This window comes from Corvus kubaryi, unplaced genomic scaffold, assembly GCF_017639235.1.
Source record: "Corvus kubaryi isolate FWS band 111438036 unplaced genomic scaffold, C.kubaryi_AGA036_p1.0 37396, whole genome shotgun sequence".
Taxonomy (NCBI): Eukaryota; Metazoa; Chordata; class Aves; order Passeriformes; family Corvidae; genus Corvus; species Corvus kubaryi.
In genome coordinates, this window is record NW_024581135.1 from 7,158,849 (window position 1) to 7,179,521 (window position 20,673).

General features: G+C 39.3%; 1 protein-coding gene and 1 long non-coding RNA gene across 3 annotated transcripts in view; both read right to left on the minus strand.

Moving 5' to 3' along the window:
* Positions 1-443: 443 nt before the first annotated feature.
* On the minus strand, positions 444-11,230 carry LOC121670736. The gene is made up of 2 exons (XR_006018237.1): positions 10,249-11,230; positions 444-9,981 (listed from the first exon to the last, which is right to left on the minus strand). It is a non-coding gene; the product is annotated as an uncharacterized LOC121670736 (long non-coding RNA).
* Positions 11,231-11,878: 648 nt separating this feature from the next.
* The window catches only part of SLC35F5 (solute carrier family 35 member F5), a 30,212-nt gene continuing 21,417 nt past the window's right edge, over positions 11,879-20,673 (minus strand). For both annotated transcript variants that reach the window (XM_042040693.1, XM_042040694.1), the window contains exons 16-17: positions 20,580-20,668; positions 11,879-19,647 (exon numbers count right to left, since the gene is read on the minus strand). In XM_042040693.1, the coding sequence (XP_041896627.1) occupies positions 20,587-20,668 (82 nt within the window). In that variant the 3' untranslated portion in view covers positions 11,879-19,647; positions 20,580-20,586. The remainder of the gene's footprint in view (positions 19,648-20,579; positions 20,669-20,673) is intronic.

Genomic DNA, 20,673 nt, shown 5'->3' on the forward strand with positions numbered 1-20,673 from the left:
TCACAAATCACTAGGTCCATAGTGATAAAAATGTTTTACTTACTTATAGAGTAGGAAATAAAGTTTTCCTAATCCTGAATCACAGGCTGTGTAGTAGGTAGGTGCACTTGTCAGATCCAGCAGACATAAAACACTCAAGAAAGAAAAATAATCAAATTGGAAAGAGCTGCAGATTACAGAAGTAACAAGATGAAACTCAGCCAAGTATCATTCAGCCTTCAGAATGTACAGATGGATGTAAAAAACCTGAACCCTGTCTTATTCTGTATTATTTAAAGTTATCCTCATAAACCCAAAGAACTTTTGTAAAATTCTTGCAGCTGAAATCAGAAATAGGACTCCAGTTAATTTTAGCAGATGCCCACAGGTATCCCATACAGTATAATTAGTCATCTGGAAAATGGAGGGGAGGGATGAAAACTATTCTATTATTATTATTTTCACCTTCCTAAGACAAAAAAAAAAAAAAAAAGCACGAGCACATGAAGCAAACATATATCAAATAGCATCAGGTGCACTTCTTCAGAGAGTTCAAAAAAAAACATTTAACAGAATGCAGCTGAATGCCTACAGTATAGTACTCTGCACCATGCAGTGCAATAATTATGCACAATTAAAGCCTACTGTGCAATTTTGTTGCCATAAAAGCTCACTGACTCACACCAATTGAAAGATCTAAAACGACCTACTACAGAATCGCTTCCCACAATTAAATGCCCATTCACAATTTCATCTCTATGGCCAAAATGCATTTCCCAGTTCAGTCTGATCTTTTCACAGTGGTGGTGTTTAAAACTCAGGCTCTGAAAAAGTGAACAAGAATTAGCATTAAAATAGCTCGGAGAACACTTCCATGTTTCATTTCTTGGAAACACATTCCCATCTTGGAGGCTCATAATAGGTACTGAGTAACTAAGACCATCATGAAATTTTGCCAGAAATCTTAGAAATATAGGAAAGCTGTATTCCCACTGTAGGAAAATGAATAGTGCATGCTCATTTATTTGTATGAAATCCACAGTGTGTAAGTACAGGTTTGTGATCATTATTGCATGCCTGAAAATTCATATGGTCCCTCTGCAGAATACATTACAAAGAGTAAGAAGTTTTAGACTTGGAAGTCTTAAATTAAATGTAAGAGCACTTCCAGGAGTCAGAAATTTCCACAGACTCTGAAACTTACTAAAAGGTAAGAAAAAAAGCTGGAAAGGGAGAAACCCCAGGAGAATATAACAGGCATTTTAACCTCTTTTAGTGGAGAACATCTTAGATCTAAAAGTGATGTATAAAAAGAGACATAATATATGCACTTATATTTGTGGATGTCCAGCATTTCCCCCCAAAGTGTTCTTTTATCTCCATCACCAAAGAAGGTGTTTTCCCACTGGTTTCAGTGAGGTCATAATTTCACTCTTTGGAAAGTTTTGGAGCTGGGGCTCAAGAGATCTTGAACAACACCACTCTTGCACAGAAAAAAAACTCACAAAGGGTCAGCTACCAGTGATGATAAAAATGTCAAATTTTTACTAGAAAAATATTATTTGGTCTAAATTTATGCAAATAAATAAATATTACCAAGAAGAATGTGCTGATCATGAGTAAAAAACAAAAGGAGAATAAACTAGAAAATCAGTGAAACAAAGACAATATGCCAAGATTAAAAACACACCCTTAAAAAATATTTAGATGTGGTAGTTAGTTATTTACCAATCCCTTTGGGGTAGCTATGTTCAATTTTTGTTAGGCACCCATATAAAGAAGAACTCAAAACAATTTGCTGCTTCTCCTGGCTTGCCTTCCTCAAGGGCTCCCGAGATAGTGGGGCACCACCCAGATCTCATCAACCTCACATTTGAAGAAATCCTGACCAGCCACAGAAGCAAAGATAAAATAATCTAATAATCTCCATCAGCCTGAGCAACCTACATACCACCAGGCAAGATTTTTAATTCCTAATAGTGTCCTCTCCCTGACAGGTATCCTTTTTCTTCTGTAAACTGCTCTTCTTACTGTTATCCCTTTTCTTCAAAGAGAACCTGGCTTAGGCTGCTAAGGCAGTGGCTTTGGGAGCTGAGGGCCAGCAGAGAAGCTCCAAAAGCAGCAGTTTAAAGCAGCCTGGCTCTCATGCAAATCTGCAGCCTCAGAGTGGCTCAGGGTATCTTCTGTCACTGAAATTCTTCAGCTTTCAGGCTGCAAGCAAGAATTACCTCTAGACAAGGTGCTTTTTTTTCCCCTGTTATCTTCTATATGTTTGTTTTATTTAGATTTCAAAGAAGATAATTTTTGGAGAAACAGCAACTTTGGCCATTTTATTTGCTGTTTTCCACTAGCTTTATTATGCAGAATAGCAGTTTCTACTACTGCTGAAAGACTATCATATGTGATGGATGCATTCTTCCTTGGTAAAAAAAGACAACATATATTTTTGCTAAATTATTTTGTATTTAATACTTTATATTTCAGGTTATTTAGCTCCCCATTTTATATCTTAAAATTTTTTTTGTGAAGTAAGAGGTTTCTGTGTTTGCACAAAGAAGTCAAGGTCTCTTCCTTGGAAAATCATGACCCAGGGAACATGGAGCCATTAGGTTTGTTTTACTTTCAGAGTATACCTATTCCATCAAAAATTACAAAATGCTATCACATTCAGTCACCTCAGGCCTGGCTTGCAAGACAACACCATGTCCTGCAAGAAAGGACGAGAAAGGTTTTGAATTTTAAAATTCAGTGCACACAATTTCAAATCAGAGGACACAGCAGACAAAAAGACCTTGTCTGCTGTTCCAGAAAGGCAGGATTTTAGGCACAGAGCTCTGCCCAGACAGTCAGACAGCAGGAGCAGCTGTAGAGGACAGACAGAAATCCGTCACCCTTTTGCCTCTGCTCTTGGAAGCTCAGGACAGATTGCTGGTGAGGCAGTGGAGGCAACACCTTTCCTCCTACATCCCTGCGAGCAGCTTAACCCACTGAGGTGTAATTGACCAAACTCAGGCTCAGACTGGTGGTTTAAGGACAGAGCCAACCTCTCAACCTGCAACTTTCATCCTGAGCCTTAAAATCTTCCCAGCACAGGGACAAGCCCAACCCAACACCTGCCCAAGCCAAGCAAAGACACGCTGCCATCAGCAGCACAGCAAGAGGTGCTGGGGGTGAATTCTCAGGTTTCCCAAAGAACCTGCCAACTCCAGGCACCAGGAGGTGTTTCCAATGAAGCTGCTCCACACCCCAGGCACTGCATGATGTGTGGGAGCAGAGAGCTCCTGGCCTGCCAAAGCACACGTGGCACAAGCACCCAAACTAGAAACCTCTGTGGTATTTTTCTGGCCTTGTCTACATGATCACATTTTGGAGCACAGGGTATGAGTTCTGTGGGATGGCATCCCTGCTAAAGCCAGGGGTAAGATAAATTTAGCAGGCATCTTTGGAGGGCACACTGTAATGTCCAGATGAACCAAAGTCAATGTTAAAGCCATCTCTGGAGACCACGTAAGTAGATAAACATGAAAGAGCACCAATGTGAGCTTATGTTAGTAAGATTATGATTTCAAGGCCATTATTTTGGCAGCTCCCTGAGAGCCACTTCATGTCCCTTGGGCAACAGCAAAGCACTGTGTCCGTGAGAACCCGTGGGAAGTGGCAACTGGAGGACAAGGTTATGGAAAGACACAGGGTAAGACATTCCTTTGTGGAGAAAAAATAAAAGTAACAGCTCATCCGATGGCTTTCCCAGCCTCATCACTCCACGCTGTGCTGTGAACCCACACTCACCCACACCTGAGGGCCCCTGACAGGAGCTCCTGGTGCTCACCCGGCCCTGCTGGCATCGGGAAATGAAGCATGCTTGCCAGGGCTCTCTCTCCACAGCTGGTGATTCCAAAATCCTCCAGAGACAGCCTCCAGAGCACAGCCCAGAGCTCCTGCTGCCTGGTGTTCGTGTCTGGGCGCTGGCTGTGGAGTTCCCTCTGTGCCAGACATGGACAGCTCCCACCAGCTGTGCCACAGACCCTGCACAGAGCACAGCTCGGCCCAGCAGTGACACCCATAGCACTTCAGAAAGGGCCAAGGGCACCAGGGGCTGAGGGGCAGCCTGGAGAGTGCCCAGAGTGGGCAGCAGAGGGAGGAGGTGCTCACAGAGGAGGACATAATACAAAATTGGCCAGGAGATAAACACAGGACTAAAACTGTGTGAATTTAGCAAGAACTGCTCTGAACTAAGTGTCTGAGGAGATTAGAAAGGATGGCAGGTTTTAACAGCTAAGGACTGTATGGGATAACTTTACAAATACACCCACTGGAGTCTGTCTTTGCCATAACATTTTTGCTTAGTTTCTATTATGCCATGCAGAATTGCAAATTCTGTGCACTTAGGTCTTTCAACATCAGTAAACAGTACATGTGATTATTTTGTTATTGCACCTTACAGACCTGGACCTGCTTCCTAAAGTGAGTTTGAATGACACACTTCAGTGTGATGATGCATTACTGCGACATGTGCATCCCCTCCCTTTCCCCCTGGCCATGTCTGTAAGACTGAGGAGCAATACTGAGCTGAGCACCAGGTATTGTGTCAGCTATCAGGCTCAGCTTAATTTTGTAATTGCCTGGATACTTTAGTAATTTGGATATTTTAGTAATTGTCCATTTTACTATTTAGATGAGTCAACTCATGGAGTGTATATTTGATCTCTGTTTGATAACTAAACCCCTGAAGAGTGAATCAGTTTCCCAATTCTTGAAGCATCCTTCACTAGAAGGTGTCTTCACCTTTCTTTCTCTTGGGATAAGTGATGATTGTTCTGGGTGAATAAAGCTTGACTCTGCATGCCAGACCAGCCTGCTAGTCTGGAAAATTCTATACAGCTGTGTGAGCAAGATGGACATTTACAGGCCATGGACCAGAGCCAGGCAGCTCAATTAGTTGTACAATCTTCCTCTCAAGCAATTGCAGGCAAAGAAATTTTGCCAGACCTGGATTTGAAATAATAGAACAGATGACCAGTAAAGGAAGCCATGAATAAAACTACCACATTAATTAAGAGTAAATAATTATTGCAGTGTACCTAACTGATTCTGAGAAGGATGTTCTGCAGACAGAAAACAGCAGCAAGCAGGTACTTACTTTGCAAAAGGATCAAGACTAGTGACACAAGAACTCTTTTCAGGAAAATCAACATTATTAAGGGTCAAGGACAGTATGCCCTTCTGTTTTCTTGGCATGATTTGTTAAACCCCATCCAGAAATTTATAAGCAGCACATAGCCATGAAATCGCTGACTCCAAGAAGCTCTGCACTTTAGTTACTATTAGCAATAATGTTAATATCATTCTAAAACCAAACTATTTGGGGAAATAATATTAAAAAACTCCATTCCGAGAACAGTGCAGAGAAGAACTGAAGCAGTAACTAGGAGAGAAATGGAAAGATGAAATTTAAAACTCTGAGTTTCCTTTAGGGTGATGGACAACAAAGAAGTCACATTTAATATAAAGAATTCATTCATGTGATCCACATGCTCATGCAATCAGCAAGGAGCAAGATACATCTCTGTTGCTCCTACTCTCACTTGTACTGTAACGAGCCTCAGGTATATCTCTTTCTTCTAGTCACATAAATTTTCATTTGCTACCAAAAAATCTACAGAAAAGTTACAAAATCAAATTAACAGCAAAAAAGCACCCTAAGGACAGCATTTAGAGACAGTTGTTTACCCATTGTAGGGATTAACTGCAGATTATCCATTAAGATCAGATTTTTTCATTGATGTGAATTAGCACAGCTCTGTTCAAATAAATGGGGCCATGCCTTTGACTCCCAGTTGATGATCCAGCCTGTAACGCTCTCAGAAGTGGGATTTTGTTCACCTGAACAGAGACTCAGTGGGATGCCTCTGAGCAAAAAGTTGTAAGTCAGTGTTCACAGCAAGCCCAGTTTCACACCACACCTGCTGAGATGTTTCAGCTATCCTGAATTCTCCAAAAGGCTGCTTTGTCTCTAAAGGAAGGGAAAAAACCCTCCCAATACAGCAGCAAATTAAGAAGGGGGAAAGGGACACCCTATATTTAAAGCCCATAAAGCACAGAGATATCTCAGCTCAGTGGGACAGTGAGTGTGTGGGCGAGGGGTAATTTTTTAGGAGTTTCTTCAGAGAGTTACAATTTACATGTAAGTGCTTATACTTTCTGTAAAAGACACACATTTCAGGCTCCCAACTTTTGGAAGCCTGACTATCTCCAAGGAGTAACTTGGTGCATATAAAGACGGGAAAAAGAAAAACACAGTAGGTTTGTAGGAGTAACATGTGATTAAAAACCAAACAAAAAGCACACCAGGGTACCACTAACCCGCAGAGTCCATTTACCAGTGGAAGAATTTCTCCTACCTGAGTTTGGTGATTTGCAGAATGCAGGAAAAGCATTTTCAGAGGTCTGTGAACAGGTTTAGAGGCAACAAGGCGGCTCAGAGGAAGCAAATGTTCAGACTCAATAGATTGTGGGTGGAGAGTGATGAAATTATTGCTAGCAGAATGTTTTCAAAATGTTTTTCACTATGTGCAGGTTTTTCTAAGACAGAAAAATAAATATACAAACATCTCTGGGGTGTTTCAATGCTGCAAGGTAGGTCTGGTCTAAGGGGCCAGAACATAAAAATTATTTCACTGCTGTAAGAAGGAATAGCTTAGAGAACAGTAAACATGGAAAAGGTTTGATCTTCCAGCTTTGGGAATTACTGATAACTACCTTAAGGGGCAGAATCAGAGATGGAAGGAGAGGACTTGCCTTCACCCTGTGTGTGTGCCACCCTATTTACCTCTCTTCCTACCCCTCTCCCCTTCTTGGTTTATTCCTTTCCCTGGTCTCCTACAGATGTGAATTTTGGGGAGCCTAGGCTAATTCCTCAAAAACTGAATCCCAGCCACAGTTTCTAATGTTCCTATATCTCCATTATGGTGGCTCTGCACCCTTTGGTACTGGAACAGCTTCTGTAGCACAGCCATTGAGGTCAACCAACATTTGTTACATTGAAGAAAAAAGACTTTTAGGTATTTGGAGCAATCCCCACTCTCTTTTCAAGCAGCTAAAAGACTTCCTTTAATAATGTAAGAAATAGTAGTTAATCTTCATTGGTGTGCCTCTGGTGGCATCTGTACTAAAGGTCCTGATCTCTCAGTGCTGGCACCTCTAGCACTGATTAAGGACTTTGGGAAGTGAACTGACTGCTCAAGTAGCACAGGTCAGGCAGGGCAGGAGGAATTAGGGAGATTTAGGGAATATGAGAGACAAGATGGCAATATTGCTGCAGGGCCTGGGCTGAAAGCTGTAGCTTCCTTAAGAACTGAGGCATTCTTAAGGACATGGGAACAATATTTTTGTGCCCAGGCCCTGAAGCAACTGTGCTAACAATTTATCTTGTTTTCACCTCCTGAAAAAGGAATTGTAATGATTATCATGATTCCAGGAAGGGGAAAACCCAAACCACTGGAAGGTGAAGGAACTTTCCCAAGTATAATCAGTAAGGATAAGGAAGGGAAGAGGTATTGTGTCTACTCACAACTCTCAAAGCAGCACATAAAAGGCTGGGTCCTTGGAACAGGTCATGTTCAGAAGGACACTATGGAATTGACTGTAGTACTCTAGAGCTTCTCTAAGAGTCCATTCTGTTTTGAGTTGACACCCAGCAGCCCTTACCTTGAAACTGTTATCCTCTCCTGAAAAACCAAACCAAGCAAGAAGCAGTGTTTTCTAAACAAATGACACAATATTGTTGTGTGGAACAAGCAGCTTTGTTCAGGAGTTCTCTTGAAGATCCACTTCAAGGCCAACATACACTTCAGATTTAAATAGTCTGGTATGTGACGAGAAATTCACAAAGCCAGGATTCTCAACTCCTCTGTACTTGTGCCTCTTTGCTATACTGCTAGGGTGACTCTGCTGCCAATTTTTCAAACGATTTAGAGTTGAACTGTCTTTTTTTAAACCTGTGAGAGGAGATGGGGGGAAAAAAAGGGAAAAATGAAGAACTTATAAAGGGAGACATAAACGTGTCAGTTTTAGAAATCAGCTGCAAAAGGAGGAGGTAGGCTGGCAGGTATAATGGCAGACCAGAGCCAGAAAGCAGAAATACATCATTAAAAGCATTAACTAGGTGTTTTGAGGAATTACTTTGGCAGGGTGCCAACATGACATTACTATTATTTCATGACAGACTCAATGTGTCACCAAACCTTTATACCATTGAGACCCCTAAAAGCAAATTAGTGTTTTTTAAAATAATGAAACACTTCTACCATTTCAATTTTTGGGTGTTTTGAAACTTTTAATCCATGACAATCTGAAGCTGATTCATTCACTATTCACAGAACAGTTGAGACTCTCACAAAATTGTTCTGTCTTGAAGCTTTATCAAGAGCTCAACCTCTTACCCTACCCTCGAGTACAAAAGGAGCAGACAAGGACAGGAATAATTTCAGCTCAGGCTGACTCCTTTTGCAAGAGCTCAGGTATACCTCATTTAGTGGAAATCCATTATGCATCTAATTCCAAGGGGCTGCTCATTCCCTTACCAAGGCTCTCCATCAGCTCCTGACAGATCATCACTTTGTTCTTTTCTTCTCTAGGTTAGGCTGGTCCTGATTGCCCCTTTGCATCTCAGAGAGGACACTGGCTTAGTCCATAACTGTTTCCTTGAGAAAAATATTTCACTGCAACTCTGTTTTACCCTAGGAACACATTTTCCAGGAGCTTCTCTTCCTACACTTCAAGCTCACTATGGCCAACACATTCCTGTAGGAAGAGTAATGAATCCAACTCCATTTTTAAGCACTGGGAAAAACATCACATGCAAAAGAGTGACAGATGGAGCTGTATCAGCTTTTACCTAACAGTGAAAGGGGAGGTAGAAGTCAGTTGCAGCACTTTTGCCAAAATGTGTTTTTCACAAAAGACGTGTTAAATTACTAACACATATCCATAATATTTTTAAATATTTACACTATGAACTAATGACATCCTCTCAATTAGTGAAAAGTGTCTTCTGTACATTCCTTTGTGAGGAAGGAAACACATAAAAAGGCAAGGAGGACTTGGGGAGAGGTGTGCATGAGACCCAGCTCCATTCATCACGGCCCTTGCATCGGATTTCCTCTTTATCTCCCTTTGGTCTGAGATCACCACATGTCCATGGCCAGAAACCTCTCATAGGGCATCACTTCTTGTTTTCCTGCAACACCACAGCCACAAAAGCCATCTGCTTAAAACTTAACTTTTCAATTTTTTTTTTTTCTTCCAAAGGGATAAAAAGAAAATCATACTGGCAGATGAGCTTCTCTCTTAATGGGAACACTATTACAGATAGACAGAATGTTCCTTTATGTTTATGGAGCTTCTCTTGCATTGTGTAAATGCACACTCGCAGTGTAATCATGAGTTTTCTATCATCATTAGCAGCAGGATCCCAGTAGTTAAATCAAAGAAGCCTAGTAAATGCCCCAACACTGGAAGATTCCCACAAAGAAAAGCCTATTTAGATAATTAAAGGAATCTTTATGATATGAAGATTCTCATCTCACAGCAAATTATAACACATTAGGTAACACTACCAAAAAAAAGTCCTGAAAGCTTGCAAAGCCACAAACTAGAACTGGCTTTTGTTTCACGATCTTGAAATAGTGGCTGGGGGCAAGATGAGGGGGAAGTGAGGGGAAAAGAGGAAGAAGAGTTCACATTGAGGCAGTAAACTATTGTTTCTTCGGAAACCTTAAATTTTGTGCAAGTTTTTTAAAATCAATATAAATGGAATATTCTTGGGTTGCAGACATAAATAAAATCCAAGAATGTCTCCCACATACATAGTGTTGATAGGAAAAGAAGTTTGAAAATGGGGTTTAAATCATCCTTCTCAGAAGCTTTAAACCTCACCTTGCAGCAAGTGACACTGAGCTTCTGGCAAGTGGCAGTTTCATGTACGAAATGCGTCTCCTAAAACTGAAGAGCATACAGAGTAGAACAAGATAATGTGTCAACAAATTACATCCGAAAGACTGAAAGCAATCTAGAGAGCCTGCACTGACTGATCCCTTTGTATACAGAAAAGTACCAGGTGTCAGGATATCACAGAGGAGAGTTTAGATCTTAATAGCCTAACAGAATAACAATACATCGATTCACAGTGTGGATAAGGAAAAACAAACTAACAAATACCCACAAAACAACAACAACAAAAAAAACCCAAACCACAAAATAAGTTCTTACCTCAGTTGTTTCTCCAGTAGCTCATTCTGGGCCTCCACACATCTCTATCAAAGCCTCCACTGCAAAATCTGCTTCCTGTGGTTCTGTCACCACCTGCCCCAGCCATTTATGCAGCCAGCTGTCCTCTCAGCACAACTCATCAGGTGCTGACAGAGCCTAAGAAAGCGATTTTATGTTTTAATGGCAGAACCTGCCAAAAATTATTCCACATTTTACTTTCTCTCTCTGACTTAAAAGGGAGAAATCACACAATGACTGGGATTCTAGCCATCAGTTAGGACACTAGAAAAAGGAACAGGATTCTTGTTGCCAACTTGCCTTTGAAAGTATATAGAAACTTTTCAAGCCAAGTTGCTTCAAATTCTTCATTTGAGCTCCAGAATTCCTGTTGCTTGTCAGGGAATATGAGATGAACTTCTTTTTAATTAGTTAGTGCCAAAGCAAGTATCCCCTTGTTTTAGTGTAAAAAGCTGCTTCTTCCTATAGCAGTACTATTTATGAATTTGGTAAAAAATAATTCAGCTGTAGTTAATCCAGCAAACTCAGAAAAGCCTAAGGTGGAAATTTTTTTTCCTCTTTTTTTTTATTACGTATTTAGGTAAATGCCTATCATCCCCGAGGTTTTAATTATTAAAGACGCTGAAAGTTCAGCTGCAAGAAGAAAGGTCAATGTCTAGCCCTGGTTAACTGCGGGAATCAGGGACGATAAACAGGTAAATTAATTGTCTTTTCACTGTTTATACATTAATTGCTCAGCCGGAGCCGCGGGATGGGCACGGCCGGAGCTCCCCCTGCTGCTCACAGACCTGTGCACACTCTGCCATTCAGGCGCTCGCAAAAAGAGATCAAAAATCGGTGCTTGACTGCTTAAATGACTCGACTGTGATGGTTTGACCCCAGCCAGCATCCAGCCCCACACAGCCGCTTGTTCCTGCCCCAGCAGTGGGATCGGGGACGGAATGGAAAGGGTAAAAGCAGGAAGCCTCATGGGCTGAGATAAAGGCAGTTCAACAGTTCAAAGTGTGCACGCAAGCAAAGCAAACCAAGGAATGATCTCCCTGCTTCCCACGGCTGGGCAGGTGTTCAGCCATCCCCAGGAGAGCAGGACCCCATCACAGGTAGTGGCGACTTGGCAGGACAAACACCATCACTCCAAATGTCCCCCTCTTCCTCCTTCTTGCTCCCACTCTAAGTAGTGAGCACGATGTCCTGCGGTCTGGAATAACCCCGTGCTCAGCCCGGGTCACCCATCCCGGCGGGGTCTCCTCCCACCCTCCCGTGTAGCCTCCCCAGAGGGGCGAGGAAAAGCAGAAAGGCCTTGGCTGTGTGCAAGCCCCGCTCAGCAGTAGCAGAAACATCTCTGTATTACCATCCGTGCTCAGCACAGACCCAAACCACAGCCCCCTACCAGACACGGGGAAGAAAATTAGCCCTGCCCCAGCCAAAACCGGCACACAGACCAAGCTGACACCAAATTATTACCTTCCACATTCTGGCTTAGGCAAAATGAGACAAAATGAGACCCCAAAACTCACTTTAAGCCCACCCCTAGTCACCATTTTTTCTTAACTGATGATATGAAACACCTTGGGCAGTAACCCCAACCAAATACCAATTCCTGTTAAGAAAATAAGATTTATAATCTTTATTGTTTACTTACATATAATAAATATAATACAGAACAAAAACATCACACCCATTGATTGTATTACACAGGCTGTTAATCAGAATACATTACATTTTCTTTTCATTAGCCCTTTTATAGGGTTTTGGTACTGGATATTAAGAATTTCAATTTATAAACCTTTTAACATAAAAACAATCTTCCAATTTTCACCTTCATGCATATTTCAAATCTTCATATATATACTGGTTTTGTTAAAAATATATAAGCACTGTTCAGTATTTGCAATATAGGACTTCAATTTCCATTCATTAGATCTCTATTAATATAGAGATTTTCAAAATAATTAATAGCTTAAATCTGATTTTAATTAAAAATACTTATTCTATATTTTTTATTTAACTGACCTCACATCAGAAAATGAAGTGACAGGACAAAGACACCCCAGACAAAAGCCAGTGTTCACTTTTAAAGAACAAAGGGTAGAAGTTCTGGTCCTTGCTTCACCTGTATTATCCTGGAATAATGGAGACACAATTTGGTATAAAGAGGGCAGGAGGAAACCAGAGTTTCTGAAGAGATACGCATCTTCTTTCCAGATTTACCACTGCCATCCTGCTGTTTTCTTGGCTTAAAAATCACTGCATCAAACCCTGATATATGTTTTTCTCTGCATGAATATCCTTGCCATTAAATGGAAATCAGATTTAAATGCTACATTTCTTTTTTATCAAAAATAGATCAAGGTTTAACACACTCTGGAATCAGGCTTTCAAGTGCAAACGCAATACAAATCAGCAATTCACGTTTTGCTTTCACTAAAGAAAATGGTTAAAAGATGATTCATAAAGATGTTTCATAGAGGATACATATCTGGAACTTGCTATGCTCCCAGAACATCTGAATTATCAGCAAAGTGTACAGACTTCAGGGGAAACCAAGTTTTCTTCAGGTGAAAGCTCTTCAGTTAAAGCAGCTTCCACTTTAAAAGTGTAACTGAGAATTCCCTGAAAGTTGGTATAAAATGCAGTGCCAAAACAACCATCAAAACTATGACTGGTTTTGTGCATCTTTTAACACAGTCAAGTTTCAGGACTTTCATCAATCAAGGTTTCATAAACAATTTTGTTTCACTAATATCTATTCCAAAGAGATCTCACACAGATTTTAAATCATTACAAACACCCCTTCAGCTCTACAATGCTGAAGCTGTAGCTCATACCTAGTACATTTCTCTAATTCCATTCAGGTAATGTCAGCTCCAACACCTGGCTGTGCTCTCCATGCAGCCTTGTGTAAACAGCCTCTCATGAATGCCAACTAACAGAGCATTCCTTTGTAACTGCATTGGGTGGACTTTTGTTTTAAAAAACCCAAACTTCAAACAAAAAAAAAAAAACCTTCCTAAGTCTCCAAATATAATTTTTTTCCACGATTTTTTTTTTTTAACAATCACAGGGCTTAATTTAAGCCTTCAGCTTCAATATGAAATGATTATTTAAAATACCTACTTTCTATATTACATCAAGATCAACCAGAGATCAATCCAATAAACTACTGCCCAAGCACTTCCTATGTGGAATTGGGCTACGCAAGAAATTACCCCAATGATTTTACAGCATATGCTTCCTACCTTCCTACTAATAGTCTTGATTTTCAATTAGGATTTCTGTTTTAAAGTTTTTTACATTTTTTTTTCTTCTCCAATAGGAAAGTGACACTGGTTGGTTGGAAAGCCCTGCTGTTACCCTACATAGAGGAAAAAGTAGATCCTAAAATATTTTAGAAATTAGTCATTCTGGCAGTGGAACTACCTTAATTGGCATGCAAGTGGTCAGATTTAGGTAGAAGTACCACATGTAACACAGACAAGGAAGACTTGTGGACTGGCAACATCAGTAATATATTGACTGATATCATTGATAAAATACAGTCATTTGCATATTATAAAATTAGTTCTGTGCTAAATGGCTAATCCCCCTCAGCTTGATAAGTGTGGAGTTTGATTGGTTTTATTTGGTTGGGTTTCTTAAAAAAAAAAAGTGGGAAAAAAATCAGGAACATACCTGAAGAACTATAGAAATGGCCCTGAATTATTATTTGAGGCCATTTCAGTATCCTGTCATATTTCTCCTGTGAAACATAAAGAAAATTTGTGCACCTTCCCTGAAAAAAACCTTCAGAAGTTCATTAATAAAAGAAAGGGAACATTGGATGCAACTTCATAAACTGAGACGCAGTTAAAGGACTCTGAACTTGTAGAACTGAACAGCTGCTTTCTACAAAAATCCTCAGAGAAAAGCTCTTAATGCTTTTTAAAGGTAGGAAGTGAAAGCCAGATGGAATTCTGGATGCATTCCACATCATGATAGGCATGTCCAGAAAAGGTTTGGTTACCTACTAATACTAATGACAAGAGTAAGAACACAGATCTCTAAGTAGTCACATTACATGTCAGATTTATGTCTTATGTCAGATTTCTAACACCACAGAGGACTAGGGCAGTCAAAATACAATTACACTGGCTTTACCTAGAGAGGAAATTCACTTTGCAATGAATGCAACAGGGCATGGAAATGGAAATGTCAAAGCAGAAATCACCAAGAGGAAGCTGATGCTCAAGGCTGATGACTATGATCACATATTCTCACTACAGACAAAAAAGTACACAGCAAAGTGCAGGGGTTAATATTTCTCATGCTGCTGATTTTAAACAAAAGTCATGTAGCAAGACAAATTCACCTTCTAAATAATTAAGCTGCATACTGGATATGTGGAAATATCTTTTGTGACCAGTAACAGCAGTGTTTACCATTTTTACCAGCACTAAAATCCCTCCATTTATATTACTGAGGTCTTAAAGCAAACCACTCCAGATACATGCTGCAGACAGAAATACTGCAAAGGCATAAAGGTCAACCTGACTTCAGAGTTCCTTTCAATAAAATTTTACTTTATTAATGCTGTCTATGACTTTCATGGGCTTTGGATCAAATCCCAGTCTAGCCAAAGTAACTTTACAGGAAAAACAAACAAAAAATCCCCAAAGTGAACAGACTTTGTAAAAATTTAATGATACAAATGAATATATTTATGTTAGAGATTTATCCTGATATACCCCAGAATTAGATTATGTATTATTACAGCACTGCCCAACCCTGAAAGTTAATGTCACTGTCATGCCAGAAGTGCAGCTTCAAAATCAGCAGAGTAACTACTCATTTCTATGGCGCAGAGGATAATAAAGTAGAAAATCACACACATTTCAGCAACAGCTTAGAATGGATACTTCCCCAGAAAGTAACAAAGTGTTGGGCAGAGTATATTTTATTGACATCTTTAAATGCTCTTAACATTCTCATCATGATTTACCTGATAAGCCTAAGGAAATTCAACATGGAAGTTACATGATGTGAAATGTTTGAGTGAAACCTGGAAATGTTTGTAGGGATTTTAAAAGCAGGAATTAGTTATCACCTCTCACAACATATGGTATCATCCATATTTCCCTGAGAAATCATGCCCTGCAATGATCATGTAACACAAAATACAACATTAATGAAATAATGGATTAGATAGGGGAAAAAAAAGGCCTAACAGTTTATGAATGAACACCTAAATGCTACTGGAGTTATAACTATTAAATTGCAGGCACTACATGTGACAGCCATAACGGAAATGGTAACTAACTCAAAACTTACCCCAAATAAAGAAAACTGATTCAAAGGACCATCCTACAGTTAGCCATATAACTCACCATTGTGATATTAACATCAGTTTGTTTCTTGATTTTTGAGCATGCCAGTTCTTCACTTCATTTACACTCTGCCTTTCCAAGGCCTATTTCCATATGAAATCTAAAGTGTGTCCATAAACTCAGCCTATCTCCAAAATTTAACTGGTTTTCCCTGTCCTCTGATAGCTTCATTCAGCTCAGTAACATCATTTCCCAAAGACAGGAGGATCTTTTAGTAGGGAATAGGAATGACAACATTCAACACTAAGAGAAATGGAACCAAGAATTACAAAGAAATCATTTTGCCACCTTATTTAAAGCCATCACAGCTGTGAATAGAAGTACCTAGGCACGAGTATTGTGACAGGAATGACAATGACAGCAGCACACACCAAGAAAAGCAATTTGCAGGCTCTCCTATTTTCATTAGTACATTCCAAGGAGGTCTGCCACGAATAGACCAAGTATCACCTGCAGCTCCCCAGCTTGAACAACCACCCTGCTTAACACCCCATTTCCACAAAATACCTCGGCATCTGCCATTCCACGGGGACACCCGGGCAGTGCCTCAGCCTCCAGCTTCTGAGTTGGTGTGCAATCCCTGCAGCCCAACTCCATGGCCAGCCAGACCAGTCCTGTCCTACAGCCCCTACCCCCTCACAGGGATTCCCACAGGCCAGAAGCCAAGGAGCAGGATGCAGTGGACACTGGGAAAGCCAAACAGCAGGCACTCAGCGCCTTCAGGAGCACTCATGTCCCCCAGACTCTGTTACAGATGTGATATTTCCATCCCTTGCTGAAGCAGCATTACATCTGCAGCAGTCCCTTGTAGCGAACACATTTTCAGCATGACTGAAACCCAACACAAAGTGGTCAGAAAAACTGAAATCCTTTTCTGCCTTTGTTCTGAAGTGCAGCACACTGCTTATCAAACTACAGGAGACTCACCAAAAACCCTAAAAGCAAAGGCATGCTCTGTAGCTTTTGGCAAATTATCATAATTTCCTTCATATACAAAAACCAAACAGCCCCAAAACCTCAATTGCACACACAGAAGAAATTGATGGTTGTCTCAAAGGATTACAGGAATTAGTTCAACTGTTTGACAGAGCAACACATAGTATTCATTTCCCACCTTGTAGGCCTGGGAAATCACTGTTCCTTAACCATCTAATGACAATCAAAGAAATGCTTGACATTATTTTTCTAAAGCATATGTGGTTCCTACAAGAAGTAAGTCAGAATAAAGACATTCCCAAATCAAAACAGTAAGAGCAATGACAATTTACACTACCACACAGAGGTAAAGCATTCATGAGAGAGCTCCTTCACATTCCAGTTGTGTCACGGGGAAGAAAAACCCAGCACGTCTCCATTGCATCAGAGGTACCTGAGAATCAAAGCTAAATCTCTTGTGCATTTACCAAGCACCCATTAGAGAGCTATGCAATTTACATTTCAAATCAGACATTATATTTATAAAATATCATTGTACTAAAAATCACAAGGTTTTGTAGAAAAAACTCCATCACATTCTATTAAATGCAGGAACAATGTCATATGTCATAGCTTCTGTAATTAAAAGTGTAACATGTTTCTTGTAACTACAGGGGCACCACTGTTTAAAAATCCTTTCAGGAAGGAGAGTTTGTTTTGTTCTTACTATACAAAGAACTGTAATTTAATGCAAAAACACAGCTTAAGCTACCTAGTGCCACGAGATAAAAATATTTCGTATCTTATTTTCAAAAAAATTAACACATTTTGTTAAAAACAAAAACATTTGGAAAGGCATGACTTTGAGTTTACTGAACGTTCTTCAACATTCCTGGGGTCAGAGGCAGAAGAATATTCTCTTATTAACCTCTCAAACTAATGAGTAGTGCAAATTAACAGTCATATACATGGGAGGCTATGATGATCTTTGATTTTAACCCACGAACACAAGGGCAAATATAAATAGCAACTGCCTGTTCGACATCACAGATCCAATCATATTTGCATGACCAATTTCAAATAACAGTAATAGAAAATTTTGCTACAAATACAGTCACTGCCCATCTGAAAGCAGACTCAGTCTTCCCAGGCTTAATTCACTGATGCCACAAGTCCCAGCTGATTCAAATTTGGAGTTAATGCCTGGTATGAAATATTCAGCAGGATCGCTGAAACTTTTCATTAACTGAAGAGAGACATTATCTTTTTATTTTGAGTAGGCAGTACAATACTTCTTGAAAAAAAGTTGATGCAAACATCCCCTAAATTTGTCATCATTTTGAAGGACAAATCCAAAACCTAAGGAAACTCCACTGATCAAAAATGCCTGAAAATTCTACTAAAGTAAAATTTAGTTCAACATACTGCATTTTCAACCCCTTGACTTGTGGGGTTTGAAAATTTAACTGTGAAATTTAATCGACTTTCTTGTCTCTTTTGGGTTTGTGATTTCGTTGTGGTTGGTTTGGGGTTTTTTTTTAATTCCTATTTTAGTGTCCAAGAAGAATTTACTATCTCATCTTGAAGGGATGCCTCAGATCACCAAAGTTTCTAGTGCAATCCAGTATTAAAAACAGGAAGGAAAGGTTTGATAAATATTTGAACAGAATAGCCCCAGGTTCATTTTGTCTTCCTTCTCTACACACAGTTCTTATATTAAATTCCAGCTGCTGGCTCGAATTCTTCTATAAATGTAGAGTTAAGCATGTTGCTTTCCTGCATTCCCTTTAAATAATGGTTTTATCACCAAAAGACCAAAATTTCTTATGGAAGGATCATTATGGAGTGCCAAAATATGAACAGGCATTTCTGCTATGTCATCCTTCTGTATTTGTGTGGAGGGACAGTAGAAATACCCTACATTATTAATAACCTTGTTATGTGGAAGAAAATACTCCTGGCTAAAAATCCACCTTACATTCATTACAAAAAAATAAAATCCATCAAAAGCCAAAATTAACTTTGATCTAAGTGTCTTATAGGCCAGGAGCTGAAAAATGGCATTGACTAATTTCAAATATTCCTGAATGTAATTATAATAGCTTCTCCAGATTCAAAAGGATAGAAACACTGCAGTGGAAGGAAGATAATTACCAGTTTTAGAACAAATTTATTAATACAGCTGGGGGGAAAGAAAAATCAATGCAAACACCTTTCCTTTTCAGATTGCTTAGCAGATTATTGTAGTGCCAACCCATTGACTGAAAACTTTCATAACCAATTTATCTCTTTCACAATGTGGCAGCGACACCTGAAAATGTTCATGTCTGAAAGATAACTGGGATTGAGAATGCGTTAAAGAACCAATCTGTTTTAAAACATGTGTAAGAATGTATACCCAAATGTATTGTAATTAGAAATATTTTATCATTCACTGAAATGTTAAGGATTCCTGATTGTTGGGAAATTTTTTTGATTTTTAAACATCAGCACCCATTGCCATTACAAGGCTACTCAAAATGGCCTAAGACATTATATATGTAGTGTTCCAGGACCATACAAAGATCCTTCCTCAGTAATTATAAGAATGCACTTAATAAATTATTTTTCTATTTTCATCTATTAATATGCAAATCATTTATATAACATAAAAAATTTAATTTGTACCTACTACAGGTAACATATCTATTTAGCTTTTCATCTGAAAGCCTGTAAGACTCGATGATCTGCAAACTTATTTACATAACTCACTTAAAAGTATCTTTTAAAAATAATATTGTCCAGCATTTAACAAAATTGTGACTTAAAAAAAGAAAGAAATCACTTAACAGCATTTGCTTTCTTGATTTTCTTAAGTAATGTCACCAGCTCAAGTGTTATAAGGCAGGTTGGTTGCTCAGATGGACTAAGACTCCCTACGGTGACAGGCATGTAGTAAATCTGTTCATTTATAAAATCAGATGAAAGCAAGAAAAAGTTTAGAGTTTCAAAAGAACTGAAACGTCTTATTTTTACTACAAATTCAGAATAGGCACTGAAACATGATTCCTTAGGGACTTTTCCTGAAGATTGTCTCTTCGCTGGGCATCACTCCATTTTTAAACTAAGAAGAAGAAAAAAAAAATTATCAGGGGTACAAAATTCAGGATTACAAAAGAGGAATTACCATAAGTATTTGTTTCCATCTTACTAACAAAGGAAATAACTCCATGTCTTAAGACATCACAATTACTGCTCTGGTTAGAATATTTTTAATTTCATTATTAGATTTAAGCAACATTGGAAAATAAAAACATGCCTTTCAAGTAATTCTGCATACATTATTGAAAACCAAAGCTCTGAAGCACAGGGCTAAGAGAGTCCTAAACTTTGTTTGTTTTAATGCTCCAAGCCAGTACTGACAAACCATGTAATGTTCCTTTTAGAGATTTGTTTAACTTCCTCTTAAGGAGGGATATTTTGCAAACTCTTTAGCTATTCTAGTCTACTTTCCCTATGCTTATCATGAGAAATATTTAGCCTAGTATTTAATAGAATTTAACAACCTAATTCTTGTCAACCACAAACACAAGGGCTCCTTTCCACTTTTGGGACCCGTAATGATAAAGTCTGGTGATGTTCTCTAAATGTCCTGAAATGGTTGGTGTTTTTCATGAGCTGCAGTAGCCCAGACTGAGACCCCAACAGCATTAAAGACTGAAGTAATTACCTCAGATGTTTTCCAAGCACATCATCCATGCCAAGAAGCTGAATACCTCTTCTGGCTTATTGACTCACATCCAGTTTTGGATGAACTTTGTAATACTCTTTAGTAAAAAACTCCATTTCAAAACCATTGACCAAGAACTGTGAGAATAATGCTTGGCAACAAGTAGTAGCAATAACTTTGAAGACACACTTTAAAACTCTGTCCATAGATACAGAACAAGACCGACGGCATGCTCTTGAAAAACTTGTCCTTGCATAACACAAATGCCACCATGAAAACCAATCCTCACCTTTCTGTGCATTGTTTGAGGTTTATTAAAGGTTTACCTTTTGTCTATGAACAGCAGCTGTCTCCATCCTGTGAAACACTGTGCATAGGGATGAGGCTTTCACACTGCTCGCTTTCTTCTGGCATTCTTGA